Below are 27790 nucleotides of genomic sequence, written 5' to 3' on the forward strand. Positions count from 1 at the left end.
TAGAATAATCAAACAAAATTTTATTTTCACAAAGTCCTTGGCAGACTTGGCACACGTAGTTAAGGTTGCAAATAAAACCAGTCAACTTATAAAACCTTGCAGATGTTCCTTTTCTTGCTTTTCCTCTTTAGTTGCTGGGTTAACTTCCACCAAAGGCAAAGAGATTCTGAGATCTTCTTTACCCTAGCCCTGAGCTGCTATCAAAAAGAGCAGGTCTATCACTATATAAGCTCAAAGCTAGTTTTTGAGGCGAAGTTGGTAGGGCTTCTTCCAGTGGCAAGGAAATCCAGAGATGTTCTATGCCCCAGCGCTAAGCTACTATTTTTAGAAAGAGCAAGTCTTTCCCTATTTATGCTCAGCGCTGGTTTTAAAGGCAGGTCAATACTTACGATGGCTTTGTCAGAGTTGGCCTGGCTTGGCCACTCAAGCACATCTAAGTTCTTTCTTCTTCAGTCTAGAAGGCAAGAGGCTTCTCAAAATGGAGCCTTCTTTCCCCAGGAAAAGGGGCGGTCTCCAGAACAAAAAGATACATTTGCAAGCCTATAGCAGCAAGGCTCTGCAAACTGGCTATAAACTCTGCTAATAGTTGACTATCAGAGTGCTGCAGAATCTGCAACAGCCCTGGAAGAAATGCAAACAGGTGCTGTTCCTACAACTATGAGCAATTTGTAAAATCAAACGCCTGGGAGACGGAACAGTTGCAAAGAGGTAGAAGTGTCCTGAAAGGAGGGAACTCACGCAATCAAGCCTGTAGCCAAGGGGGCAGTTTAGGGGTTCAACCTGCCCCCCAATACAACTGCATTATATGGTAGTGTAGATCAATGGCAGTAGATGTATGGCAGTGTAGATATATGGCAGTGCAAAACTGAATCAGTTTTAAGAATTTAAGTGTTTATTTTTAATAACATTAATGTTTAATTCTATTTTAATGTTTGTATACTTTTGAGTTTTGTATTGAATTGGCTGTAAACTGCTATGAGTCTTATTTATAGAGAGAAAAGCAGTCTATAAATAAAAGTGATAAGAATCATCATCATCATGAATCCAGTCAAAGATGCCACAAGATTCAAAGTCTAGATTTTCTGGGTGTTGAAGTCCAAAACACCTGGAGGTTGGGAACCACTGCTTAAGAGCCATCAAGGTGTACTTGTTTGAGCACTGAGTTGTGACTATAGAGACCAGGATTCAAATCCCTACTCTGCCATGAAAACCCACTGGGTGACCTTAAGCAAAGGAAGGCAAAGACAAACCTTCCTTCCCTCTGTGTCCAACAAATACCAAGAGGCAATGCTTTTAACCCATAGCCTTGACCTGATGAACCCCTTTGCATTTACCATGCTGGAAAGATCCTGGGTTCAAAGCCATCCTGTGGCTTTGAAGTGTCTTAAAGGTCCTGAATTGTATTTATCTTTTGCTACATATTTTTGTAAACTGGTCTTACTCCACAGACAGGGCAGGACAGATGTCACTATAACTGAGCAACGATTATATAATAACCTGTGTTTATCCATTTTTTCATTTTCTAAATGCCCCTCTATATCTGAATGTGGCGTAAAATGTTGCCTTACATTTTCACCAATCAGATCGTAGAATTATGTTTTTAAAAAAGACAGCATTAGCATATTTCCAAAAAAAACAGCTATTTTTAAGGAAACAAAATCAATTTCCTATACAATTTTCCACTTTTGAAGAATCCTTTCTTTCTACGTGCATTAACCTTCTGCCTGCATCATCATCATCATCAGCAGCAGCAGCATATCTACAGTTCTGTTCCATCATCTAATAAGGAATCTGGCTCATTCTGTGAGCAAAAAACACATCTCATAATTTCCCCAAGATCATTAATATATCAAAGCACTATGACAGAGGAAAACCTTTAATTCACATAAGTTTGACTTTTCTAGTAAGTCCCATTCACTTTTATTAGTTTGGTCCTCACTAAAGGAGCATTATACTGTATCTGGAATTAGTACTCTGCACTGGGATAAGGCTTTCCTGAGGCATGTCTCTGTGAAAGTTTTTGAAATATATGGGTGAATGTAACAAAATACAACAAAATTTGAAAAATGTTCTGTTCCTGGTTTGAAAGTGTTATTTCCTGTTTAATTGTGTGGCGCTTACTGAAAGTAGTCATTATACTCTAGAAACTTTGTTTTTGTGGCTGCCACAAACTATGTTGAATTGGTCGAGATTTCATGAGATATTCATTGAAAAACAATAGCAAAATGTGCTGCCAGATGTCCTGCAAGAACAAAGTTTTTGCAGTTTAATGAACTTTTTCCATGTTTTTTTATGATAGAACCAATTAGGAAATGGCATTTATAACTCAGGAACAAAAATTGTGTTACATAGTGTTAATGAAATAGAATGTATAGCGACAGACTGAACAGTGTGTACTTATTTGATTCTGGGAGGCTCATTGTGTGCCGCACTGTAACGAAGTGTGGGGTTTTTTTGTTTACAGATGTCATGTTTAATTGGGTTTTAAAAGGGTCAATATTTCAGTTACTCTGCACTCATGAGTTGGTTGCCATGGAGAAGTGGGCAGAGCCAACTGCCGTTTTGGTGGAGAAGTGCAGGTTTGAAAAAGAAGCAGTTAGTCTGTGCCCTGATGAGGTACAGTGAAGACTGATCCTCAGTTGAAGGGATCAGGGAGGCTCAAATGCTTATTTTTGAGTCAGCTTAAAATAAGTTTGGTGACTTATTTTAAGGTAGTCTGTCTCCTGATAAGGAACAGATAATCTGTGATTGTAATTCACAGGGTGACTGCAGTTTAGAGCAGTAAAGAAAGAAGTAACATTTTAAGAAGTTTGAAACACCTCATTCTAGCTTTGCAACTGTTAACTAAAGTGCCTCTAAAGAGAAAGTTACTGTAACCATTAAGCTTTGTGCCTGAATAAACATGTTATTGTTCTTTTAAACATCTCAGCTTCTGCCACATATATATTACCATCAAAAGCAAACAAGAAGAAAGAAGAAAAACATAATTTAAAAGGTCTCCTCTCTAAGTAGCTAGTGGCTATATTTTCCCATAGTGGTGGCAAGCGTTGATAATCCCCTTTACATCTGGTGGCCAAATTATAAACATCTTTACATTTGGTGGCAGCGTTTAAATAAAAACATCTTTACAATTTGGTGGCTGTGGTTATAACATAATATAATATAATATAATATATAATTAAATAAACACCCAACATCTCTTCTCCGCATGCACCAAAGCTGAAAGATCACCAACTTTTCCTTTTTGCCAAATAATTTGCCATAGGAGAAAAAATACTTTCATCTGGCTTTTTCATTTGCCAGCAGCAAGAGAATTTCACCTACAAAGATACATAGAAGATCAAGATGTGTGGGCAGGGAGAAGAAGTTTAAACCTTCCCATTCTTTTGCACCAAGGGAAAACCTCCCCAATTAATACCAGACCTGCCTGAAAAGGATGTTCAGCTCTGCTTCAAGTGATACAATGTGGAAAACATAGGTTCAAATCCTCACTCTGGAATAAAGCTCCCAAGTAATTCTGGGCAGTCACTTATCTCTCAATCTGACCTACTTCACAGCTGTGTTGTGATGCTTCTCACTTCTGCTGTCAACCCTAGTTTAACCCAGCTTGGACCCCTGTCATTGTACTTTGTCAAAAACTGTCCCTCTTCAATGTGCATCTGTTGTAGAGAATTGATCCATTCTAGGTTTTCAGGGTGGTGAGCCAAATACATCAATCCAACGAAGCTCCTCTGATTCAGACTATCGGAGCAAATGAACCAACCTGCACCTATTCCTACACATCCTATTGACTGTGGGGCCTTTCCCCCACAAAACATTTACCTCTGGAAACCATATTCTCATATAATTGTGGCACTTCCAAGTGAGATGATAAAGTTCTGTTCCTCGTTGAACCTATCTGTAGAAGTAGATAAGGTCAAAAGAAAGGAGTCTCCACTTTCTGATTTAAAGGATAGAGTATGTTTCCATTGTGTCCTTTTAAGTGAGATAAACTAAGCCTTGAGAATGTACACCAAGGCTGGATACACCGACAAGTGGTTTTTGTTGCTTCCATACCACTTCTTAAGTCAGATATAACTGCAACAATTCTCCAAAGGGAATCTGAGGCACATAGAGTACAATGGACGAAGGCAGTGAAGTCCACGGTCTCTGCTGCCACCAGTCTCTGTCGTCATCCATGGCATCAAGGATCCTGGTGACATCACAAGACCATGCTCACTTCCTACCAAAGTAAACAAACATAATTTCAAACCCAAAAGCTCTTCAAAGAATCAGCAGTTAATGACTTAGATTCAGAACCAAAACACAGAGATGGTATTCAGACACAAGCACCAGGCTTTAGCTTCTTCATCACTACTGGCTGGCAAACTACAGTCTACACATTAGGAAAATCTCCACAGTAACCTCTGCAGCCCACAGTTTGTGTGTAGTGAATTCAACAGCCTGTGATCTTATAATTGCACCAAATGCCTACATAATATCTTTCAAAACTGACCAGGTGCGGACAGCATTGAGCAAACATAATTCCGTGCTTTCAGATGTTAACAGTGCAATTGTATACACATCAATTTGGAAGCCAGGCCTATTGCAAAAGGCACAATGTAGTAGTCCTCCTTGCAGAACAGGATGCTTTCAGTTTGCTGCAGAGTGAGCAAGTCAACAGTCTGCTTCTCAGTGGCACCATTATTCTTTTGGACTTTCTGTCAAAATTCCTGACTGAGGCAGAGTGTGAGAGGCTATGTCAGTGGTGCTGTTCCCAAATGGAGCAGGTGGCTGCTGCTTTCTTAAACTTTGATGAGGCCCAGGAGGCCCATTTTAGGCTGCAAATTTAAACTCAATGGGGGGAAAATAAGGCTAGTACGGTAAAGGTTTCCCCTGATGTTAAGTCCAGTCGTGACCGACTCTGGGGGTTGGTGCTCATCTCCATTTCTAAGCCAAAGAGCTGGCGTTGTCCGTAGACACCTCCAAGGTCATGTGGCCGGCATGACTGTATGGAGCGCCGTTACCTTCCCGCCAGAACGGTACCTATTGAACTACTCACATTGGCATGTTTTCGAACTGCTAGGTTGGCAGAAGCTGGAGCTAACAGCGGCCGCTCCCACCGCTCCCAGGGTTTGAACCTGGACCTTTTGGTCTGCAAGTTCAGCAGCTCAGTGCTTTAACACACTTCACCACTGGGACTCCTTTTAAAATAAGGCTAAATTGTACATAATCCTCAAAGATGTTTATAAAACACTATTTCCCACTTGTGTGTGTGTGTTAAGAATCCTAACAACATGAGCAAAGAACTGTCCAGGGCTCCATGGCAGTCTAGCAATGGCAAAAGGGACCATTAAGTTTCAACCATACTAGGCAGTGTGGACTCCTCCTCACTGCTGTGTCTTGCTACTTGGGACCAACTTCAGTTTATGGTAAGTGATATTATTTTCCAGTACATGTGTAGATCATGCCATCATTTGAAATGTAATTTTTTGGGAGTATAAGTCATGGAATTCACCTAGCATAGCAACTAGTTGCAGTCCAAAAAATTAACGTTTTAAAGCTCTGGTATGATTAATAATTGCTTTTCACCACACTGCCATGTATACCTGTACTTTGCCCACACATTTGAATGAGATTTATCAAAGGAAATTAAAATAAGTAAAACACAATAGTAAATTATTCTATTTTATAGAAAAAGTCAAAGGACAGGCAAAACCAGTTTTCAAAATATGTATGAGATCCAGAGGAATTAGGCTTCAGTACTGAATGCATTAAAGGACTACGCATCTTTCTGCCTGCTGACCCCCTTATAGATGCAAAACAGAGGTTTGGTGCTGGCAGTCTATGGCTATGGAAACAGCTCTGCTTAGAAAACTATCTTGTTTCACCTAATGCAGGACAAGCAATAAAATAAATACAAGAGATCACTGATGTTTGTCTCTTTTCTGGAAGCGACTTCAAAGCCAGCTGCTAGCCAAATGTCACATAGGTTAAGGCAGAAGTTATTTTATGAGGATCTGCATTTGTAGTCTCTCTTATGTACTTTACTAACTACAGCATGCATGCATGGTTATCCTCAGGTGACAGGAATCCATGCATACAGAGGAAAAATGGTTAAGAAGTGAAATTAAAAGCATGAGAGTGCATATCAACAGGACTGGTTCTCATGCACTCTCATGCTTCTAATTTCACTGTTGTACGTGTTCTGAGGAAGTCTGCTTTTAGAACACAACTACAAGGGAACACTTTTTCTTAATTCTTAAATACCACAGATTTCTTCACTGCTTTTGAGTCATTTAGAACTTCTGCCTGCGAGGGAAGGCAGATCAAAGCATCTGGTTGTGAACATTTAAAGAAACTGTCAAACAGGATATCATCCAAATTAATTTATGTCTGTACTAAAGGTAGCAATAACTGTTTTTGTCTTCTTGGACATATAAATATACAAACGATGGTGTTAATTACAGAGATTCAATTACCAGTTTCCTGTTTAGGTCCTCCTTCCTTCCTGTCTTTGTTGCCACCATTCCAGAAATGAAGAATTTTCGGAGCTATATCCATTCCTACTAAGTCCAGCTAAGGACTCAAGGGAATTATTATAGAAACTGATAGAAATGGTCAGAGCTTCTCTTTTCTTCAGGTGATCCAAGTTCAGAGAGTCTGGTGAGGAATACTCTCAGGAGCATCTCAAAGCATGATGGCTGTATGCTCTATGGTGATGACCAACGAGTATCTAGTCCAAAGCGCCAATGAACTTTGTTGGTGGTGGTGCTCTGAGAGAAAAGGCATAGCAGTCAAGGGTGTAAGAGGACAAGAAGTTACTCTGAAGCTCTGAATGTAAAGAAGTCTGGCTTCCCTATTGACTTGATTGATGAAAATCTTGTGCTCATGGCTCTGGACCTCCAGGTACCTTGGTTCTCTACAACATCTTGACCAGAGTTCTTGCATGATGAAAAAGTCAAAATGAATAAAATGAAGGAGATGAAAAAATACTGGTGAGGGAGTAAAGCATGAGGATGAGCATCACATTTAGCCAATTCTCATGGACACTTTCTCCTACTTGCATTATCTGGTGTGCCATTATATTTACCTCCTCCACAACATTTTCAAGAATGCCTTTGAGTGATCTCCATCTATGGACCAACCCATGCACAATCATCCACAGGTTGTCCATTATCACTGGATAATAATAATATAACTTACCACGGAAACAGTGTACATGCTGTTATCAAAGGATGTCTCTGTGAAAGAAGCAATATGGATACAGTGACTAAGAGACGGGCTACACAAACATCTTAATATCTAAACAGATGCACACTGTCTTCATACATATTTTTCCAGGAATGGTTACCAAGGAAGTATTCATGCCACAAAAATGCAGAAGTAAGATTAGAATAGAAGACAACATACTTTGAAAAAATTTTGTTGCCGTGAGCAGATGGACAGCTGGCAATTCTACTTATTACTTCTTGCAACAGCAAAAGAGAAGAGTTTGCTATAAAATAATTTTAAAAGTTGTTTGTTTCTTTTTACTGCTCCCAGTCTCTTTCATGCCCCCAACTAGTCCATATATCTTATTATTATAGGTCTGAAAACTCAGATGGCAAGAAAGACAGAAAGTCTGTGAACATGGGAGAGTTCAGTTGAGCTACTCTTCACTGGCATCTAAGATCCTCTGGTCTCCAGTGTAAAGGATTATTATTATTATTATTATTATTATTATTATTATTATTATTATATTTCTTACCCGCCTCTCCCTCTGGCTCAAGGTGGGTTATAACACAATTAAAAAACGCAAACATTGCAAAAATTCAACAAATATACGTATTTCTATAAAAGATCCACATTAAAACTGCATTTCTTTAATATATATATATATATATATATATATACACACACACACACACTAGCTGTGCCCGGCCACGCGTTGCTGTGGCAAAGTGGTGGTGGTATTGGTTAAAAATTGTTGTGTAATTTTTATTTGACGTTATTTGTATTTTTTATTAATTTTATTGTAAGTTATCCTTTTATTTATTATATTTTATTATTTTCTTGTATTATTTTTAGTTATTTTCTGTTATAGTATTTTATTGTATTAATTTTTAGTGTTTTTTATTATTTTTTATAGGGTTGCTAGGAGATCAAGTTGGAGGAGCTTAACCTTCTAACTGGCAGCAATTGGATAAAAGCAATTATTCCTCTCTCTCTAATTAGGACTTTATTTTTCTTTTCTTTTTGTTGTATCAACCTAGAGGTGTGGATGATGGGTTGTGTTGTCAAATTTTGAGGTTCGGGGGCCTGTAGTTTTGTTGTTTTGTGGGTCGCCGTGATGCCATCACTCTTTTATATATATAGATGAAAGTACACAAAATAGACATCAAACAAAGGACATGAAGGTAACCTGGACCTTAACTATGTAGGGCTTTAAAGATCAAAACCAACACTTTGTACTTTGCCCAGAAACTAATTGGCAGCCAGTAGAATGACTTTAGGACAGGTGTAATATGTTCACTCTTGGATGTTCCTGTGACCAATCTGGCTGCCATATTTTGAACCAACTGGAATTTTTGAACTTGGTACAAAGATAGCCCAATGTAAAGCATGTTGCAGAAGTCCAAACTTCAGGTTACTAGTGCATGCATCTTTATGTCTTCTAAATCTAGGAAGGGGCGCAGCTGCCATATCAGCCAAAGCTGGTAGAAAGCACTCCTGATGGTGGCATCTACCTGGGCTGACATTTGGAGGGATGGATCAAGGAGCACTCCCAAGAATAGATGCATATAGAATTAAAGAATCAAAAAATTGGAAGAGATCACATGGGCCATCCAATCCAACCCCATTCTGCCAGGCAAGAAAAGTACAATCAAAGCACCCACAACAGATGGCCACCCTGCCTCTGTTTAAAAGCTTCCAAAACATGTCCAACAACAAGATATTTTTTCCATTGCACTAGATTCAAATTTTCTACAATCTTTGTAATTTCTTAGAACCTCGAGAAAGCAGCAAGTTATGGCTTCTCCTCTGGGAAGATACTGCCCAGGATGGAATTTATGCCTAGGATTAATCTTTTTCCTCAGTATCTTTCAGGATTCCCTTTTCAGAAAGGGACAGGATAGCAACTATATCTTTACTTGTGTCACTATGGGTAGGTTTTTTCGTCACCTATGTACAGCTGAGTCAGCTTTTACTGGTAAACATATATATTTTGAGTGTAGGTAATCTCTACAATGCAAATAGTGCATCATGCGTAGTTCACTTTTGATCAGTCCACACACTGACACTGACTTGCCAGAGAAAAGATATGCCACACAGATTATCAATAAAGAACAGGAACTTTTACTCATTGAAATGCAGAGCAACATATATACAGTCACATGAACAGTTGCATTGACTCACACAATGTCCTTTGAGAGAGATTTAAATAGTATGCTAAAAGTGTCTTTATGAGGAGCTTTTTCACATGTGCATAACACCACCAGAATTTCCTTTACTGAGACACATTCCCTTTCTTTTGGCATCAGCTGATATCAAAACAGGTCCTTTCTTCCCTACTCCTAACCAGTTGCTTTTTTTCCAGACAGTCTCGTTTAATTTGTATTTCTTCCTTAGAGTTTCAGATGTAAGTAATAGGCTGATACTTTGAGAGAGCTAGTTTCCTTTTGCATAGGTAAAGGTAAAGGTTTCCCCTGACGTTAAGCCCAGTCGTGACCGACTCTGGGGGTTGGTGCTCATCTCCATTTCTAAGCCGAAGAGCCGGCGTTGTCCATAGACACCTCCAAGGTCATGTGGCCGGCATGACTGCATGGCGTGCCGTTATCTTCCCGCCAGAGTGGTACCTATTGATCTACTCACATTTGAATGTTTTCGAACTGCTAGGTTGGCAGGAGCTGGGGCTAACAGCGGGTGCTCATTCCGCTCCCGGGATTTGACCCTGGGACCTTTTGGTCTGCAAGTTCAGCAGCTCAGTGCTTTAACACACTGTGCCACCAGGGGCCCCCTTCCTTTTGCATATGAATGAAGAAAAAGTGGCAAAGACCTGTTTAGAATCTAGACTATAACTGAAGCAGCCACTAGGTGAGCAATGATGTATCAGTAACCACTTATCCTTCTTTGCTTGTTCTCATCATGCATATCTCTAACAAGGCGGGGCAATTGGGGTGGGTCGGAGGGAGAGATTGGTGGTGTATTTGGTATATACATTTTACATACCTGTTGCAGGGTAGCTTGTTTCTGTCCAGCAGGAATCTAATACCCTGTGCAAACCAAAGCATATATAATTAATGCAATTATTTCACAAACTAAAACATGTGCCTCTTCTAAAGCTCAACTGAGATACTGCTTATATTAGCCTCTTTAGGACATATAGAAGAATAAAGATTATCCTCTCACTTAACAAGGTTATTATTACTATTAGAGCTGTGAGGTGAGGTGGGTAAGAAATAAAATAATAATAATATTTTTAAAATTATTATTATTATTTGTTACTCGCGTCTCCTTACAGTGCTCAAGACAAGGTACAACACCATTAAAACAGACACAACACTATTAACACAACACTATTATATTTACTAAAATATACACAAGACAAACACACCAATAAAATGCAGGTTGAAATTCACAGTTTAAAATTGACTGGGTTGGCCTGCCAGAAGAGATAGGTCTTCAGTTGCATCTTAAATTCTGACAGCTGAATTAGCTGCCAAGGCTCTTCCGACAAGTCATTCCATAGTTTTGGGGTGGTTGATAAAAAAGTTAGAATGATTATAGGTGGACAGATTAAGGACTTTAGCACATGAAGCCCCTATTCCATGGCAGTCACGCTATCATAGATAATAAAAACATACTGGGATGAGAACTTTTCATATTGTGCCTCTCTTCGTTCATCCAGTTGCATTGATTTGACAATCGGTGGCCCTGCAGTCATACTTCTGCATACCTTTACAATCCCACCTTCCCACTGCTTCATAATTTGAGCGACAAAAAAGGACAACTATAACTGTAAAATAGAAATGAACACAAAACAAACTTCTCAGGAAAGTGATGGGAAGGAGAAGGAGACATCCTCCATCCCCTGAGATCACTTTACTACTGGCATGTTACCACTAAGGTAGGCAACAGGAACATTGCAGGATTGTGAGCTATTGATGGGTTTTTCCCATCAATAGCAGGGGACAAGTTGATGATGGAGAGGACGTAGACCAGCACTGGGATGCATACAGTGTCTTGTGATAGGGATCATCACCAAAGGTGCGCCAACCAGCTACTCCATTAACTTTTCGATTTAACTGCTATATGGGAAAAGAGTACTGCATGATGTTGAGCTCTCACCTTTTTTTCTGTCTTCTTTCTTTCACTATCCAAAACAAACATACATAAGTGAGCAGGTTTGGTAGAAAAGGAAAGGCATTCATAGCTTTACCAGGCATAATGAAAGCCAACATCTTACTTGTTCAGTGAAATCCGACAGTTTTATTGATCAATAAAAAACAAGAGTGTTCAGAATGCATCTACACCGTAGAATGAATACAATTTGACATCACTTTAACTGCTATGGCTCAATTCTATGGATTCCTGGAAGCTGTAGTTTTTCAAGCTCTTTAACCTTCTGTGCTAAAGTTCGCTGGTGCCTCACTAAACTACAAATCCCACAATTCTATACATTGAACCATAGCAAAGTGATGTCAGACTGCATTTATTCTATAGTACACCCTGAGCACATCTGTCCCAGACATTTGCATTTTTATTGTTGTTTATATACCAAGGTGAGACCTCAATATTTACAACCACTTCTGGTTAGATCAGTGTTTCCCTAGGGGGGTCAGGAGGGGGGTCAGGAGGGTCACCAAAAACCATCAGAAAACATATTAATTCACAGTGCTCTCTGGAGATAAGTGAGCTACATCTCCCCTAAATCACTGTCAGTCCCTCCAAAATCTCTCCAGTATTTCCTGTTGGTAATGGGGGAAGTTTGGCCCAATTCTGTCATTGGTGCGGTTCAGAATGCTCTTTGATTGTAGGTGAGCTATAAGTCCCAGCAACTACAACTCCCAAATGTCAAGGTCTGTTTTCCCCAAATTCCACCAGTGTCCACATTTGGGCATAGTGAGTATTCATGCCAAGTTTGGTCCAGATCCATCATTATTTGGGTCCACAGTGCTCTCTGGATGTAGATGAGCTACAACTCCAAAACTCAAGGTCAATGCCCAGAAAACACTTCCAGTATTTTCTGTTGGCCATGGGAGTTCTGTGTGCCAAGTTTGGTTCAATTCCATCATTGGTAAAGTTCAGAATCCTCTTTGATTTTAGGTGAATTATAAATCCCAGCAACTACAACTCCCAAATGACCAAATCAGTTCCCATCAACCCCACCAGTATTCAAATTTGAGGCCAAAAGAGTATGACTTGCCCAAGGTCACCCAATGGGCCTGCATGTCTACACAGAGAGTCAAACTCTTGTCTCCAGAGTTGCAGTCCAATGTTCAAATAATAATAATAATACTAACTTTATTTTTATACCCCGCCCCATCTCCCCGAAGGGACTCGGGGCGGCTTACATGGGGCCTTGCCCGATAAAAAAATCAAATATCAAAACACAGCAATAAAACAATTATGCAATAAAAACATCATCAAACCACTACACCATGCTGACTCTCATGCTAATGTTAGATGGATGTAATTAATACTTTCCTGTCCAACAATATTATATTCAGTAAACAAAAACACTCATTTGATTATTCCTCTGAACATTCTAAATGTCCCTAATCTTGATATAGCTGCACATCTTTCATGACTATAGTGCCTACAGAAATGTATCTCATCTGGCAAGCCAGTGTCACTGAGTCATAGATAGCTGATAGTCATTCTGACAATCTGACTCTTGCACAACTACATGCTGAGGGTAAAATATTTCTCTTTACTTGCAATGGCAACATGCTCTGGAATCCAGGGAGTTGTAGTTTGGTAAGAAGTACCAGGGGAGGATCCCTCTAGCTATAGACTCTCTTTAGGTTTTGGCTATTTAGGAGGATGTTCCCTCCTAAATAGCCATCCCCAGGTTTCTATTGGATGGCACCAGGGTGGTCAAAGTGGGATCATAACACTATAATTGTTTAGTGTGAAAGGTCTATAGTTACTCCAAGTGAAATGGGTGCTAAGTATTCCATCTTAGACATCATCTGTGCTCTTAAATAGGGCGATGAAAGATGCCCCATATATTAATTCTACGTACATCGTCCAACTGCAATCACAGCAACCACTAGGATCAAAACCAGCAGCAGTATTCCAGTCGCACTCAAAGCAGTGGGAAGAACCCAGTCTGAACCTGGAATTGATAACAGGAAATAATTTGATGACAGTCAGCAAAATATAAAGTGGCAAAACTGCATGAGTAGACTAGTTAGAAAGGGGGACAGCCAGTGATGACCACAAAATGTGGCCTGTCTCTTTCCCCGGTCCCAAGGACTGCAAGGAGTACGATTTTGCTGGTTGTCTAATTATGATGATTATTATTATGAGTTTGATTATTTGTATGGTCTTTGGAGGCTTCTAGAAGGACGTCGGCCTTGTCCCTCAATGCAGAATGGCTGTAATTGCTGTTTCCTTTTATTATTTTTGAAGAGTACACCATGCAGTACTGGCTACCAACTTTCTTTGGAAGTTTTCTCCACCTTTTCCAGGATGGTCCAGCCTACCCTCTGATTTATTTCCCTAAATGTTTTTTTAAAAGTCGAATGCTGCTCACCTTTTGAGCCAGAATTTGGAGGATCAGTTGGAACAGAAGTGGTCAAACTGGACTCTGAAACAGAAAAAGAGATGACATCTGAGCAACTTCAGAGAAAATGGCTAAATGAAAGACAAAAAGTGGGTGCACTGAAGATGCAAGAACAAATTTAGGATTACCAGATCAGGACTGTCCCAGAAATGTAGAGCCCATGAATAGCCCCTGCTGATATTACAGGAGGTAGGCTCTGGTGTTACTAGAAGCAGCCTCTGATTCTTCAACTTTGACAAGTACCGTATGTACTCGAGTATAAGCTGACCCGAATATAAGTGGAGGCACCTAATTTTACCACAAAAAACTGCGATAATTTATTGACCCGAGTATAAGCCGAGGGTGGGAAATGAAGCAGCTACAGGTACATTTAAAAATAAAAATAAAAATAGATACCAATAAAATTACACTAATCAAGGCATCAATAGGTTAAATAATGTATGTATACGGATACAGATATACAGGTACATGGATCTATATGTATATAGGATTTGCAAAGACCTGCAAACACATGGGGGGGAAATTCATATATAAAATTAATGTATATAGATAGATACATACAGATATATAAGTACATAGGGATTGCAAATGCATTCCTATATATATGTAGGAGAGTTTAACAAATATTTCAGGGAAAATGCTTTTATAAGATTAATGGATATATATTTTTCTTCTTCCTGACTTGCAAGGGCTTCTCTCCCTTTTGAAAACATTCCCTTAGTTAAGAGCGAGGGAGGCTTTGGAAAACACACTGATAAGGGAGGGTAAGAGAGAAATACATAGTATATTGCAAGCAATGGCCTCCAGGTTCTGTTGCCCGGCCTTGACCTTGACCCCATTATAATCCAAGGGAGGCTTTTTCAGCTCAAAAAAAAAAGAGCTGAAAAACTCGGCTTATCTTCGAGTATATACAGTACTTGATAATGACTAAACAAGGCTCATCTTATCTAAACAATATGCTAAATCTTGCTCATTGTTGTACTAAATGTTTGTGGGAGTGTTTAATGATGTATGTTTTAATCTGCCTTTAATTTTTGAAAGTTTAATCTCATTTTAACTTTTGCATCTTGTTCATTTTTAATGATATGTTCTTTCATTTGTTGTAAGCTGCTTCGAGTCCCAAACTGTGGAAAATGTGAGATATAGGCAAACAAACAATGGTGACATCCTTAACATGATGTATTAAACCATAACCATAGTTGCAGAGTAGGCTATTCAAATAAAACATAAATCAAATACAGTAGAGTCTCACTTATCCAACATAAACGGGCCGGCAGAACGTTGGACAAGCAAATATGTTGGATAATAAGGAGGGATTAAGGAAAAGCCTATTAAACATCAAATTACATTATGATTTTACAAATTAAGCACCAAAACATCATGTTATACAACAAATTTGACAGAAAAAGTAGTTCAATTCGCAGTAATGCTATCAAGTAATTACTGGATTTACGAATTTAGCACCAAAATATCACAATGTATTGAAAACATTGACTACAAAAATGCGTTGGATAATCCAGAATGTTGGATAAGCAAGTGTTGGATAAGTGAGACTCTACTGTAAGTCTAAAAAATGCACATGCACACATCAATCTCACAAGAAAGGTATGGGCAACATTAGGTATGCTCCAGAGCAGTGGTTCTCATCTTGGGTTCCCCAGATGTTTTTGGCCTTCAACTCCCAGAAATCCTAACAGCTGGTAAACTCGCTGGGATTTCTGGGAGTTGTAGGTCAAAAATATCTGGGAACCCCAGGTTGAGAACCACTACTCAAGAGGATAAGGTTCTTTTCTGCTATTGAGAGCACCACTAGGGGCTGCTAGATAGAGAAGGATACTTTATTTTATGGGGGGAGTTAAAGGAGGAAAACCATTTTCACCATTTTTGCTGGTTATCCCTCCTCCCCCTTCTCATATCAGAAAGGAGTGTTGGTGGGAATAACAGGAAAACAGGGGGAAATGGTTTTACGCCTTCAACCCTCCCTCCAATCCAGGGGTCCCCAAACTAAGGCCCGGGGGCCGGATGCAGCCCATCAAAGCCATTTATCCGGCTCCCACGGCACAAGGGCAGAAGGGGGTTGGGCTAAATGACCCAAGGGGTCTCCTCTTCTCTTACAACCATTATTATTATTATTATTATTATTATTATTATTATTATTATTATTATTATTAACATTGAGGCTGGGTGGCCATCTGTCAGGGGTGCTTTGCTTGTGCTTTTGGTGCACAAAGGCAGAAGGGGATTGGACTAAATGGCACAAGGAGTCCCTTCTAACCCTCTTTATTATTATTATTATTATTATTATTATTATTATTATTATTAACATTGAGGCTGGGTGGCCATCTGTCAGGGTGCTTTGCTTGTGCTTTTGGTGCACAAAGGCAGAAGGGGATTGGACTAAATGGCACAAGGAGTCCCTTCTAACCCTCTTTATTATTATTATTATTATTATTATTATTATTATTATTATTATTAACATTGAGGCTGGGTGGCCATCTGTCAGGGGTGCTTTGCTTGTGCTTTTGGTGCACAAAGGTAGAAGGGGATTGGACTAAATGGCACAAGGGGTCTCTTCTAATCCTCTTTATTATTATTATTATTATTATTATTATTATTATTAACATTGAGGCTGGGTGGCCATCTGTCAGGGGTGCTTTGCTTGTGCTTTTGGTGCACAAAGGCAGAAGGGGATTGGACTAAATGGCACAAGGGGTCTCTTCTACCCCTCTTTATTATTATTATTATTATTATTATTATTATTATTATTATTATTAACATTGAGGCTGGGTGGCCATCTGTCAGGGGTGCTTTGCTTGTGCTTTTGGTGCACAAAGGCAGAAGGGGATTGGACTAAATGGCACAAGGAGTCCCTTCTAATCCTCTTTATTATTATTATTATTATTATTATTATTATTATTAACATTGAGGCTGGGTGGCCATCTGTCAGGGGTGCTTTGCTTGTGCTTTTGGTGCACAAAGGCAGAAGGGGATTGGACTAAATGGCACAAGGAGTCCCTTCTAATCCTCTTTATTATTATTATTATTATTATTATTATTATTATTAACATTGAGGATGGGTGGCCATCTGTCAGGGGTGCTTTGCTTGTGCTTTCAGTGCACAAAGGCAGAGGGGGATTGGACTCAATGGCCCAAAGGGTCTCTTCCAACCTTCTTTTTAATTATTATTGTTATTATTATTATTATTTATTGCTCGGTGGCCCACTATAGCCCGGCCCTCCAACGGTCCGAAGGATCGTGAACTGGCCCCCTGTTTAAAAAGTTTGGGGACCCCTATTCCAATCCCATAAAATGAAATATCCTTATTTCTCTAGCGCCTCTAGTAGCCTCCACCTGAATAATGGAACAGTACCTTTTTCTTGTTTTGAGGTCATGTTAACATATTTTACCAAATATAGAATGCCACTAGAAGCCAAATAAAATTCAGGAACTGAATCACCATTTGGCTGTAATTGTGTATGACTCTACTTTTGTACCATCTTCAATCAGCATATTATGATGAATCATGATGACTTCTAAACAGAGAAAATAAATCAGAGAAATACTTACCCTCCACTGTAATCTCCAGGACGAAGCTGAGTTCAGACAGCTGCAAATGGCTTCCATTATGGAGGCCATATTGACACCTATATTGGCCCCCATCTCCAGTAGTGATGTTCTCCAGATGAAAGGTAACAGTGTGTTGGGCTTCTGCTGCTGGCAGAATCTGAACTGGCTGGGCTTGTTCTCCTTTGAGCAAATAGAACCAGGCATCCACATAGGCCCTGGGTGCTAAGCATACAATCTTGATGGAGTCTCCTTCTTTGATGCCATCAGAGGGCACATCCAGGACAATAAGTGGATAAGGAAAAAGGCTGGAAACCCCCAAAGAGCCTGAAAAAGCACAAGGTAAGAGGTGTAAAGAAAAAACGAGCTTCTGGCAAAAAAAACTAGTCAAATGTGGGCTAGGTAAATCTACAGTTAGCTGGATCTGTAATTGCCTAAGTGAACGAACCCAGAGGGTGCTCACCAGTGCTTTCTCTTCATCCTGAAAGTGACGAGTGGAGTGCCATAAGCAGGGTTCTGTTCAACATCTTTATTAATGACTTAGATGAAGGGTTAGGAGGCATGATCATCAAGTTTGCAGATGACACCAAATTGGGAGGGTTAGCTAAAACTGCAGAAGACAGGAGGTGAATTCAGATTAAAGAGATGGGCCAAAACTAACAAAATGAAGTTCAACGGGGACAAATGCAAGATACTCCACTTATGCAGAAAAAATGAAATGCAAAGATACAAAATGGGGGATGCCTGGCTCGACAACAGCATGTGTGAAAAGGATCTTGCAGTCCCCATGGACAACAAGTTAAATGTGGGCCAACAATGTGATGCGGCAGCTAAAAAAGCCAATGGGATTTAGGTCTGCATAAATAGGAGTATAGTGTCTAAATCCAGGGAAGTCATGCTACCCCTCTATTCTGCCTTGATCAGACCACACCTGGAATTACACTGTATATGATTCTAGGCACCACAACTGATGGGAAATGTTGACAAGCTGGCATGTATCCAGAAGAGGGCAACTAAAATGATCAAGAGCCTGGAGAACAAGTCTTACGAGAAGCGGCTTAAAGAACTGGACATGTTTAGTCTGCAGAAGAGAAGGCTAAAAGGAGACATGATGGTCATGTATAAATATGTGAGGGAAAATCATAGGGAGGAGGAAGCAGGCTTGTTTTCTGCTGCCCTGGAGATTAGGACATGGAACAACGGCTTCAAACTACAGGAAAGGAGATTCCACCTGAACATTAGGAAGAACTTCCTCACTGTGAGAGCTGTTCAGCAGTGGAACTCTCTGCCCTGAAGTGTGGTAGAGGCTCCTTCTTTGGAGGCTTTTAAACAAAGGCTGGATGGGTTCTTGTATGTCTTTCAGGCTTTTAAACAAGGCTGGATGGCTATCTGTAGGGGGTGTTTTGACTGTGATTTTCCTGCTTCTTGGCAGGGGGTTGGACTGGATGGCCCACAAGGTCTCTTCCAACTCCAGAACTCTATGATTTTATTAATGTTTGAGGTGGACATTGGGCTGCAGTATCGGATTGTTTCATTGGGAGTTTTGCTAATACTTTCTACAGATGTTCTTTTGCAGGAATCACCTCTTGTTTTGTAAGTTCTCAGCAGTAAGTTCTTGACTAGCCATAAGAGTTGTAGGCAAATTTTCAAGGAAATATAATTTGGATAAATAGTTTATCCCCGCTAAGGTATCACAGACAAAATTGGGTCATGTCCCCAAGCAACATCAGAGAGTGATCAACATGGCAAAAGGTATTAATGAGGATGAACACACAACCTAAGAAAAGATTGTAGCAGTTTGGTTTTTCTTGAGTTAATTAAGCATAAACTACTTTAGCTCCTTAAACTGTAAAAATAAATGGAGGGCAAAGGGCGAAAGTGAAAAGGGAGTATAACAGGGGAATAACTGGAACTGCCCCCTACCAAATAACGACAGTTGAGTGTATGATAATCTGTCTAGTTATTATTGTAAGGATACATCCAAAGTGACATCTCCCATTAGCATCCAAATATTACGCTTGCAATGTAAGACCAATGAGAAATTGCAATTAACTTTCAACTGTTTGGAAAATGTATCCTAATCCGTCCTTCTATATCTCATCAACATTAGTAATCCATGAGGCTGGGAAAAACATAATTCACCTGAGCAAGCCATTTTAACCACTTCTTAAAACTGTATGATTGAGGCACTTCTTCAATCCAGTATTGTATCAAAGACAATGAAAAATGTGAACGAAAAGAAAATAACAATTGTGCAGAGTAAAACATGGTGATCAAAGGCGTACAAACTGAAATGACTGGAAAGGCATAAGTGATGTTATTTTTCCAAGAATGTTTACAATTTGCACTAAAACATGTATTCCTTTGCTATTACATAACTACTTGATTAAAAAGTGAAACACACAAATACTGATTTATTAAATGTAGGGAAAACGACTGACCATAAATAGTACTATGATAACTCAAGATAAAGATGTATGATGATGGTTTCACTCACAAAATACATCACCACCCCAAAGTTATATCTCTTTTCAATAATAGGGCCAGAAACTAGAATGCTGCTGCTGTATTGCTTCACTATTACAATGGTCCTTGGTACCCCCTGAATCATCATTTCTTGGTTGATGATTCATGGATTGTCGTATCCAGGATTTGGTTCCGGGAGCACCATGGAATAATCCATGAATAGTCAAGTCCCGATATAGTAGAGTCTCGCTTATCCAACCTTCGCTCATCCAACATTCTGTATTATCTAACCTTGCCTCCTGCCCAGATCCACAGCTATTTCTCTAGGCAGCAACACACAGCAAGCCAACATGCCCAACACCACAAGTGTAGCCACACTCCCAAACAAGTGTCAGACTTGTTGTAAATCATGAAGTTTTGGAGCTTAATTTGTAAAATCATAACATAATTTGACATTTAATAGGCTTTTCTTTAATCCCTCCTTATTATCCAACATATTCGCTTATCCAACATTTTGCCAGCCCATTTATATTGGATAAGCGAGACTCTACTGTATATACAATGGCTTGGTTAAATGGTGTCAATGTTTGCCATTTTTATTTTTTTTAATTTCAAGCCATGACTACATGCAGAATTTGTGGAAGCAAATCTATGGATACAGAAGGCAGACAGGATTTAATGTTGGGCAACATGTTAGCTGTTGCTTGCTACATTTAATTTTATAGGTAACTAATGATTAATGTATTACTTTCAAATGACATTTCATTTTGTTTTATTTAAATAATATAATTAACCGGACGCCCATCCCCTGTAAACGATTAAAAATTTTTTTCCATCTTGTCATTTGTCCCATAGCACTTTATAGGAATATTACTGCACTTTAGTTCAAATGTCCCCTCCATACTACCCCCCTCCATTAACCTGGAGGTTCATTCCATTTTACTAAGTCTGTACTCATTTTATGCTTTTAAATGAGTTTTATGACCATTGTAATATATTGTTTTATAGTGTTGATTTTATTGTGGTTTTATTTACTGTAATGTATTTTAACTGTTGTATTTGTTTTGTTAGCTGCCCCGAGTCCCTGTTGGGAGATGGTGGCGAGGTATAAGAATAAAGTTACTTACTTAAATCTTTTCTTGCCAAACCAAACATGGCCATAATCCTCCCAAAATCCTCCAACCCAAATAAAAGTGGCCTTGTACAGAGATGTGAAGGCCTAGTGGGAAAAAATTCATGAAAAATCAGGGAGAATTTTTTTATGGAAAAAAAAGATGATGGGCTCTTTTATTTTTAAATGATTAATAAAATCTTTACAGCATGGAAATTGGTTTATATTCTGTATACAATTTCTAAAAGCCATGTAGCAGGTAAACATTTATGTAAGACTGTGTATCAGATCTCACATCATTGTCCCAGTATGATCTCACATCATACCGCAGTTAAAGCATTAATATTGCACTTGGACTGCAGTTTAGGAAGGGTTATTTAGAATTATCAATTAGAAGACTTAACCAACTACAAATCCAATTTGCATGGGATGGAATCATGGCAGCTGAAGAGGAATCATAACACTACATTTATGCAGCATGAAAGGGACCTGTTCTTGGTTGCTTTTTCTTGAGTCTTTTTATAGAAATTGATAATTTATGTCTTCTTGGCACCATGGAGCAGAGACAAATAATTTTCATTGTCTAATGTGAATAATTTCTTATCCTTATATTGTTTCTTTTCTTTACCTCCTCTTTAAACACTTCATAGTGTTGTTTTGATGAGTTGTGAAGGCATGTTCTCCATTTTAATTAATTTAAAATACATTTAACTCTGTAAATCAAGTGTTTTCTAACATATATATGAAAAATAAAAAATGTTTTTGTGTGCTTCTAATCAGTGCTGTGTTTTTAACAAAGTGCAGTACTGATTGGAAACTGCCATATGAGGGAGAAGATAGAAATAAAATCACTATCACAATATAACATCAATATATAAAGCATGGCAGATCTTAAGTGAAGGATTCTGACATATTTACTGGTTTTGTTTTTGTAGAGAAAATGGAATTTTTCCATCTTCTGTTTCCAATTAACTAATATCTATATCTGTCAAGATGTAATGTTTATGTATATAGTCTCTCTTGGGTTGCTTGAAGAATTTCTCTGCAACGAATAAACTGTTGGCCTTTCAACATTCAGACACACTCCTGCTTCATTTCTTGATCTTAAGCTATATTTTCCTACAAGCTATGCTTTTGTGATGTTTCCTACTCTCAATTGTCTGTGATTAACAAGGAGTTCCTTTTGGGTCACAATTTTCCCTTGGACCCCAGCATAGAATCCTTTGATTTATTTCTTCTTCTGCAATGTAGATGGAGCTAAATCTTGAATTATAGTTATTTCAATGGTTTCTCTGAAGTTTTATTGATATTCGATCAAATTTTGTACTACAGGCCGTCCCTGGGTTACAAATATCCAACTTACAAACGACTCATATCTAAGAACAGGGGTGAGACAACAGGAAGTGAGAGAAGTCTACCCCTCGGAAGGGAAATTCACTCCTAAAAGAGTTATCATGGGGAAAAGGGGTCTGGACTGAAGCTTTATCATCAATCTTTGTTTCCACTACAAGCCATTTTTTTTAAATCCAATGATCAAAGGGACAGAAAATGAGGTGAAATATTCTGAACAGAGGTACAGACAGCCTATGCTATACATGTTAAAAACCTGATATACAAATTTGACATAAGAATAAACCTGCAGTACCTATCTTGTTCGTAACTTAGGAACTGCCTATATGTGATTATGCCTCTTTTCTTATAAGACAGGTCATAAATGTCATCAGAGCTGGATTTAGGACAAATGAAGCCCTGTGTTATTTAAGTTAAGAGGCCCCTTCCTTGGGCTCTGAAGGAGAGAGGCCCAGTAGGCCTACATTGCCTGCATTGTGGCATATTCCCATAGAGCAGGGGTCCCCAAACTTTTTAAACAGGGGGCCAATTCACGATCCCTTGGACCGATGGAGGGCCAGACTATAGTTGGCCACCGAGCAATAATAATAATAATAATAATAATAATAATAATAATAATAATAATAATAATTTTAAAAAGAGGTTTGGAAGGACCCTTTGGGCCATTGAGTCCAACCCTCTTCTGCCTTTGTGTACCAAAAGCACAAGCAAAGCACCCCTGACAGATGGCCACCCAGCCTCAATGTTAACAATAATAATAATAATAATAATAATAATAATAATAATAATAATAATAATAGGAAGAGACCCCTTGGGCTGTTTAGCCCAACCCCATTCTGCCTTTGTGCTGTGAGGGCCAGATAAATGGCTTTGATGGGCCGCATGTGGCCTGCGGGCCGTAGTTTGGGGACCCCTGCCATAGAGTATCAACTTTATCATTATGCCTGGAATCTCTCCGAAAGAAGAACACCTTCAAATTTAGAATTGCACCGCATAAGCAAAATCCATCATAAAAAAATTGGGCTAGAAGATGGGTCCCCCTGGTCAACAGGACCCTGTGCTTAAGCACAATGGTAAATTCAGCACTGATTGTCATGTTGCTTAGGAGGAGGGAGCAGCTGCATCTGCCTTCACCCTGCCAGGTCTGCTTGAGGTCCTGAAGGGTTCCAGCTATTGCTTCTTGACTGTTTGATCATAGTCACATGTGACACCAGTACAATCTTCCCTGGACACTGGGTAGAGGAGCGCACCTTACCACTTCCTGGCTACTGTTGCACAGCCAGGAAAAAAAGCATTAGTAAAAAGGTAGTAGATACCTCCCTGAACAATTCTCAAAGAAAAAAAAACAACTCTTTGCAAGAAAATGGGTGTAACAAAGATATCGGACATACTCCCAAAATCTGCAGTCTCTCAGCTGCATCCTTACCTCCTAAAATATGGGTTTGATAATCACATTTCAGAACACCAAAAGATCTCATTTGTGCAAAATAATATCCCACTGTGTGTACATTACATTTCTGAAGGGTCCAGTTATTCTAAGAATGTACAGAAGTGGTTTCTATGGATAAAAAGAAACAGCATTCCTTGAAGTTGCCAACAGGATTGGGAACACTGTTCACCAAAAATGCAGTCCCAGCCCAGCAGCCAGGTTCTCAACAAGAGAAGACATGTTGAATTATTTGGTGATTTGCTCGTTGTGCACATTACAGTAAATAAATACATTTAGGATTGGGATAGGTAGAACACACAGGGGAGAATTAAATTTTCCATAATTCTGTGTTTTCCTTTTACCACTATCTTAGGGCCGTGATCGCTGGAATACCAGGACCTTATAAACACCAATGCATGTTTATTCTATATATAAAACACCAGCTCTAATTGCTGTTTTGTGACCTTTGTTCTTGTCTGATGTCAATTTCTTATTTACTCTAAAATTTTGATTTTTGTCTCATGAATATTTAAACCCTTCCAATCACATCTAAAGCTCCATTTTGTTGTTCAGACAACCGATCTCTAATCTCACCTCATGTGGAAATAGGTATTCTTAGAACCACAGCCTGTGATCCAGAAACTCAGAAGGGTTTTCTTTACTGGGTCAACCCCAAAAGTTCAACTTAACAATAAATTGAACTGTGTGATTCTTTTTCAGAAGCACCCTATAAATAACACCCCTGAAATCTATCCCTTTGTTTTATCCAGAAATGTCTGATATGAAATGATGATATAGAAGAAAAGAGCAAAACATACCAGCAAGAAGAAAGAGAATTTTCAGATTCGTGTTACCGTGGAGCATCTTGCATCTTTTGCAGACAATGGAGAAAAACCAACTGTTCTTAACAAATTATGTTCAAGATGTGGACAACAAAAAGGAGAAGGCACTTGCTTAATGTTGTGTTTCATGTGCAAGGAGGAAATTGCAATTCATCCCTCAATGGGGAAACAGAAATTTTCCATTTCCTATTGCACATTTGAAAGGCGCTGCTTCAACAAATGCCAAATGTGGGGGATGCGCAGCAAGGTTAAAAACTATAATCCGATCGAAAATTAGTTAATCTAAAGGAAAATCAGCAGACTGACATATCTACATCTGTCTGCCCATCCATCCATTTTACTCTTTGGACTGAAACCACCAAGAAATCTAAGAATAGCTTGGTTGCAGAGGACTTTCTGGGCCAGCCTAATTTGGAACCAGTTTTGGGGTGAAACTGCATTTTCTTGGCACTTGTCCGTCATCCCATTAAGGTGAGAGGGCAGTAGAGTTACTTATTTATGGCAGCCAGCACTTATGATATCAGGGCTATTGCTGGGTTATGTGAATTAATATTTCATTATGTGTTACCTTACAGGCTGCGGTATGCGATTACGTAACAGCCAAGAAACACTTGTACATTGTGTACATATGAAATCTGCCAAGAAAGCCCCTCCCAATGGTGTATTTATTTACATTAATAGGGATACACACTATCTTTTGCCTGTTAAAACTAAATTAAACCTGCTACCCCCAGACAGATTCCTAAGCCCTGGAAACAAAGTGTCCAAAAATTATCCCTGTAGTTATAATACAAGAGAAAAATCAATTTTGCCAACATTTCTTAGAAAAGGCAGCAAGATTCTTGGGCTAGGCCTGTACTTCACATCTTGTGATGTCCTGGGTGTTGGAATTCAACCCCACACTGCCCAGGTCTGCAGTCCTCAATGCGGAAGAGTTAGCTTTAGAATAGGCTGAGGGAAATTCCTTCCCTCCTAACTCTTGAATTACAGTTGGGGTGTACAGTATCTATTTCTCCTCTCTGTTTCTGCTCTCATTCTGATTGGTTGTGTAGAATGGATACTTTGTCGGTGCATGCCTTTTTGTCTTTTGGCTTTCTACTTTTACATTCAAGTGTGTACTTTGTGTATTGAGATCTCTCTCTCGTAGTGTGTCAGGAGAGATGTGTGCTTGGAGATTTTTCCCTCTCTTTGAAACCCTAGAAGAGATGGAGTATAGAGTTGCTAGGACCCAGTTCACTCTAAAGAAATGTAGTTATTATTTTTGTAAATAAACCATTTTGCAGTCTTAAAGACAGAACTCTGGATGTTTGTCTCCTAAGCTCCAAGTTCTATACAGCCCCATGACTGGCTTATGGTCCCTACAAAACCAGGGTTGTATCCAAGCTAGATTTAGGGGTTCAACACTGCCCCCCAAAATTTTTCAGGTTTTTTAAAAAACTTGGCTTACTCATGAATTTTAACTGATTAACCAATCCTCATGAGTGTCCACTGAAGTTTTTCGATGGAGCCGGATTTCTAAATTATTTTGTGTTATGGAACTACTCTTCATGATTCACTAAAAAACGTTTCAAACCCATGGCCCTGCTTGAAACTAAGACTCAGTGGAGCAATGGGTTCGAAATACAGGAAAGGATGTGTTGTTGAAGGTTTTCATGGCCGGGATCACAGGGTTGTTGTATGTCTTTTGGGCTGTGTGGCCATGTTCCAGAAGTGACCTTTCGCCCACATCTATGGCAGGCATCCTCAGAGGTTGTGAGGTATGGATAAACTAGGTAAGGAAAGAAAAGAATATATATCTGTGGAGAGTCCAGGGTGTGGCAAGAGTCCTTTGTCACTGGGAAGCCAGCATTAATGTTTCAGTTAATCACTCTAATTAGCATTGGAAAGGTTTTGTCTCTTGCCTGGGGGCATCCTTTGTTCAGTCATTAGCTGCCCTCTGCCCCCAGAGTGTTGGTTCCCATCTACTGTTTTGATTTTAGAGTTTTTTAATAGTGGTAGCCAGATTTTGTTCATTTTCATGGTTTCTTCCTTTCTGTTGAAGTTGTCCACATGGTTGTGGATTTCAATGGCTTCTCTGTGTAGTCTGACATGATAGTTGTTGGAGTGGTCCAGCATTTCTGTGTTCTCAAATAATATACTGTGTCCAGGCTGGTTCATCAAGTATTCTGCTATGGCTGATTTCTCTGGTTGAATTAGTCTGCAGTGCCTTTCATGTTCTTTGACTCTTGTTTGGGCGCTGCGTTTGGTGGTCTCTATGTAGACTTGTCCACAGCTGCATGGTATCCGGTAGACTCCTGCAGAGGAGAGAGGATCCCTCTTGTCCTTCGCTGACCGTAGCATTTGTTGGTTTTTCTTCATGGGTCTGTAGATAGTTTGTAGGTTGTGCTTCTTCATCAGTTTGCCTATGCGGTCAGTGGTTCCCTTGATGTATGGTGAAAACACCTTTCCTCCGGGTGGATCTTTGTCTTTACTGTCATGGCTTATTCTTGGCCTTACAGCTCTTCTGATGTCTGTGGTGGAGTATCCATTGCCTGTAGAGCCCAGTTTAGGTGGTTTAGTTCACCTTGGAGGAGGTGAGGTTCACAGATTCTCTGTGTACGGTCTGTGCAGGAGTCTACCGGATACCATGCAGCTGTGGACAAGTATACATAGGGACCACCAAACGCAGCACCCAAACAAGAGTCAAAGAACATGAAAGGCACTGCAGACTAATTCAACCAGAGAAATCAGCCATAGCAGAGCACTTGATGAACCAACCTGGACACAGTATATTATTTGAGAACACAGAAATGCTGGACCACTCCAACAACTATCATGTCAGACTACACAGAGAAGCCATTGAAATCCACAAGCATGTGGACAACTTCAACAGAAAGGAAGAAACCATGAAAATGAACAAAATCTGGCTACCACTATTAAAAAACTCTAAAATCAAAACAGTAGATGGGAACCAACACTCTGAGGGCAGAGGGCAGCTAATGACTGAACAAAGGATGCCCCCAGGCAAGAGACAAAACCTTTCCAATGCTAATTAGGGTGATTAACTGAAACATTAATGCTGGCTTCCCAGTGACAAAGGACTCTTGCCACACCCTGGACTCTCCACAGATAAATATTCTTTCCTTACCTAGTTTATCCATACCTCACAACCTCTGAGGATGCCTGCCATAGATGTGGGCGAAAGGTCAGGAGAGAATACTTCTGGAACATGGCCACAAGCCCGAAAGACATACAACAACCCTACAGGAAAGGAGATTCCACCTGAACACGAGGAA

The 27790-nt window shown here is 39.5% G+C and overlaps 1 protein-coding gene across 4 annotated transcripts; it reads right to left on the reverse strand.

Annotated features, from left to right (window-relative positions):
* c2h19orf38 (chromosome 2 C19orf38 homolog) lies at positions 1 to 27781 on the reverse strand. Of its 4 annotated transcripts, none has more exons than XR_010003176.1 (9): positions 27643 to 27781; positions 17321 to 17644; positions 13724 to 13777; positions 13211 to 13303; positions 11311 to 11335; positions 10192 to 10235; positions 7186 to 7223; positions 6462 to 6923; positions 1 to 4222 (listed from the first exon to the last, which is right to left on the reverse strand). XR_010003176.1 is itself a non-coding variant. In XM_008103819.3 (8 exons), exons 1-8 carry the CDS (start codon positions 24535 to 24537, stop codon positions 4202 to 4204), a joined length of 645 nt encoding a protein of 214 aa, XP_008102026.2. In that variant the 5' UTR covers positions 24538 to 27628; the 3' UTR covers positions 1 to 4201. The 4 variants fall into 4 exon arrangements, 2 of the variants coding, with proteins under 2 accessions (XP_008102026.2, XP_008102025.2); XR_505643.3 differs by lacking the exon at positions 27643 to 27781 and adding an exon at positions 24492 to 26696; XM_008103819.3 differs by lacking the exons at positions 6462 to 6923; positions 27643 to 27781 and adding an exon at positions 24492 to 27628.
* Between the last annotated feature and the right edge of the window lie 9 nt (positions 27782 to 27790).

Source organism: Anolis carolinensis, chromosome 2, assembly GCF_035594765.1.
Source record: "Anolis carolinensis isolate JA03-04 chromosome 2, rAnoCar3.1.pri, whole genome shotgun sequence".
NCBI lineage: Eukaryota > Metazoa > Chordata > Lepidosauria > Squamata > Dactyloidae > Anolis > Anolis carolinensis.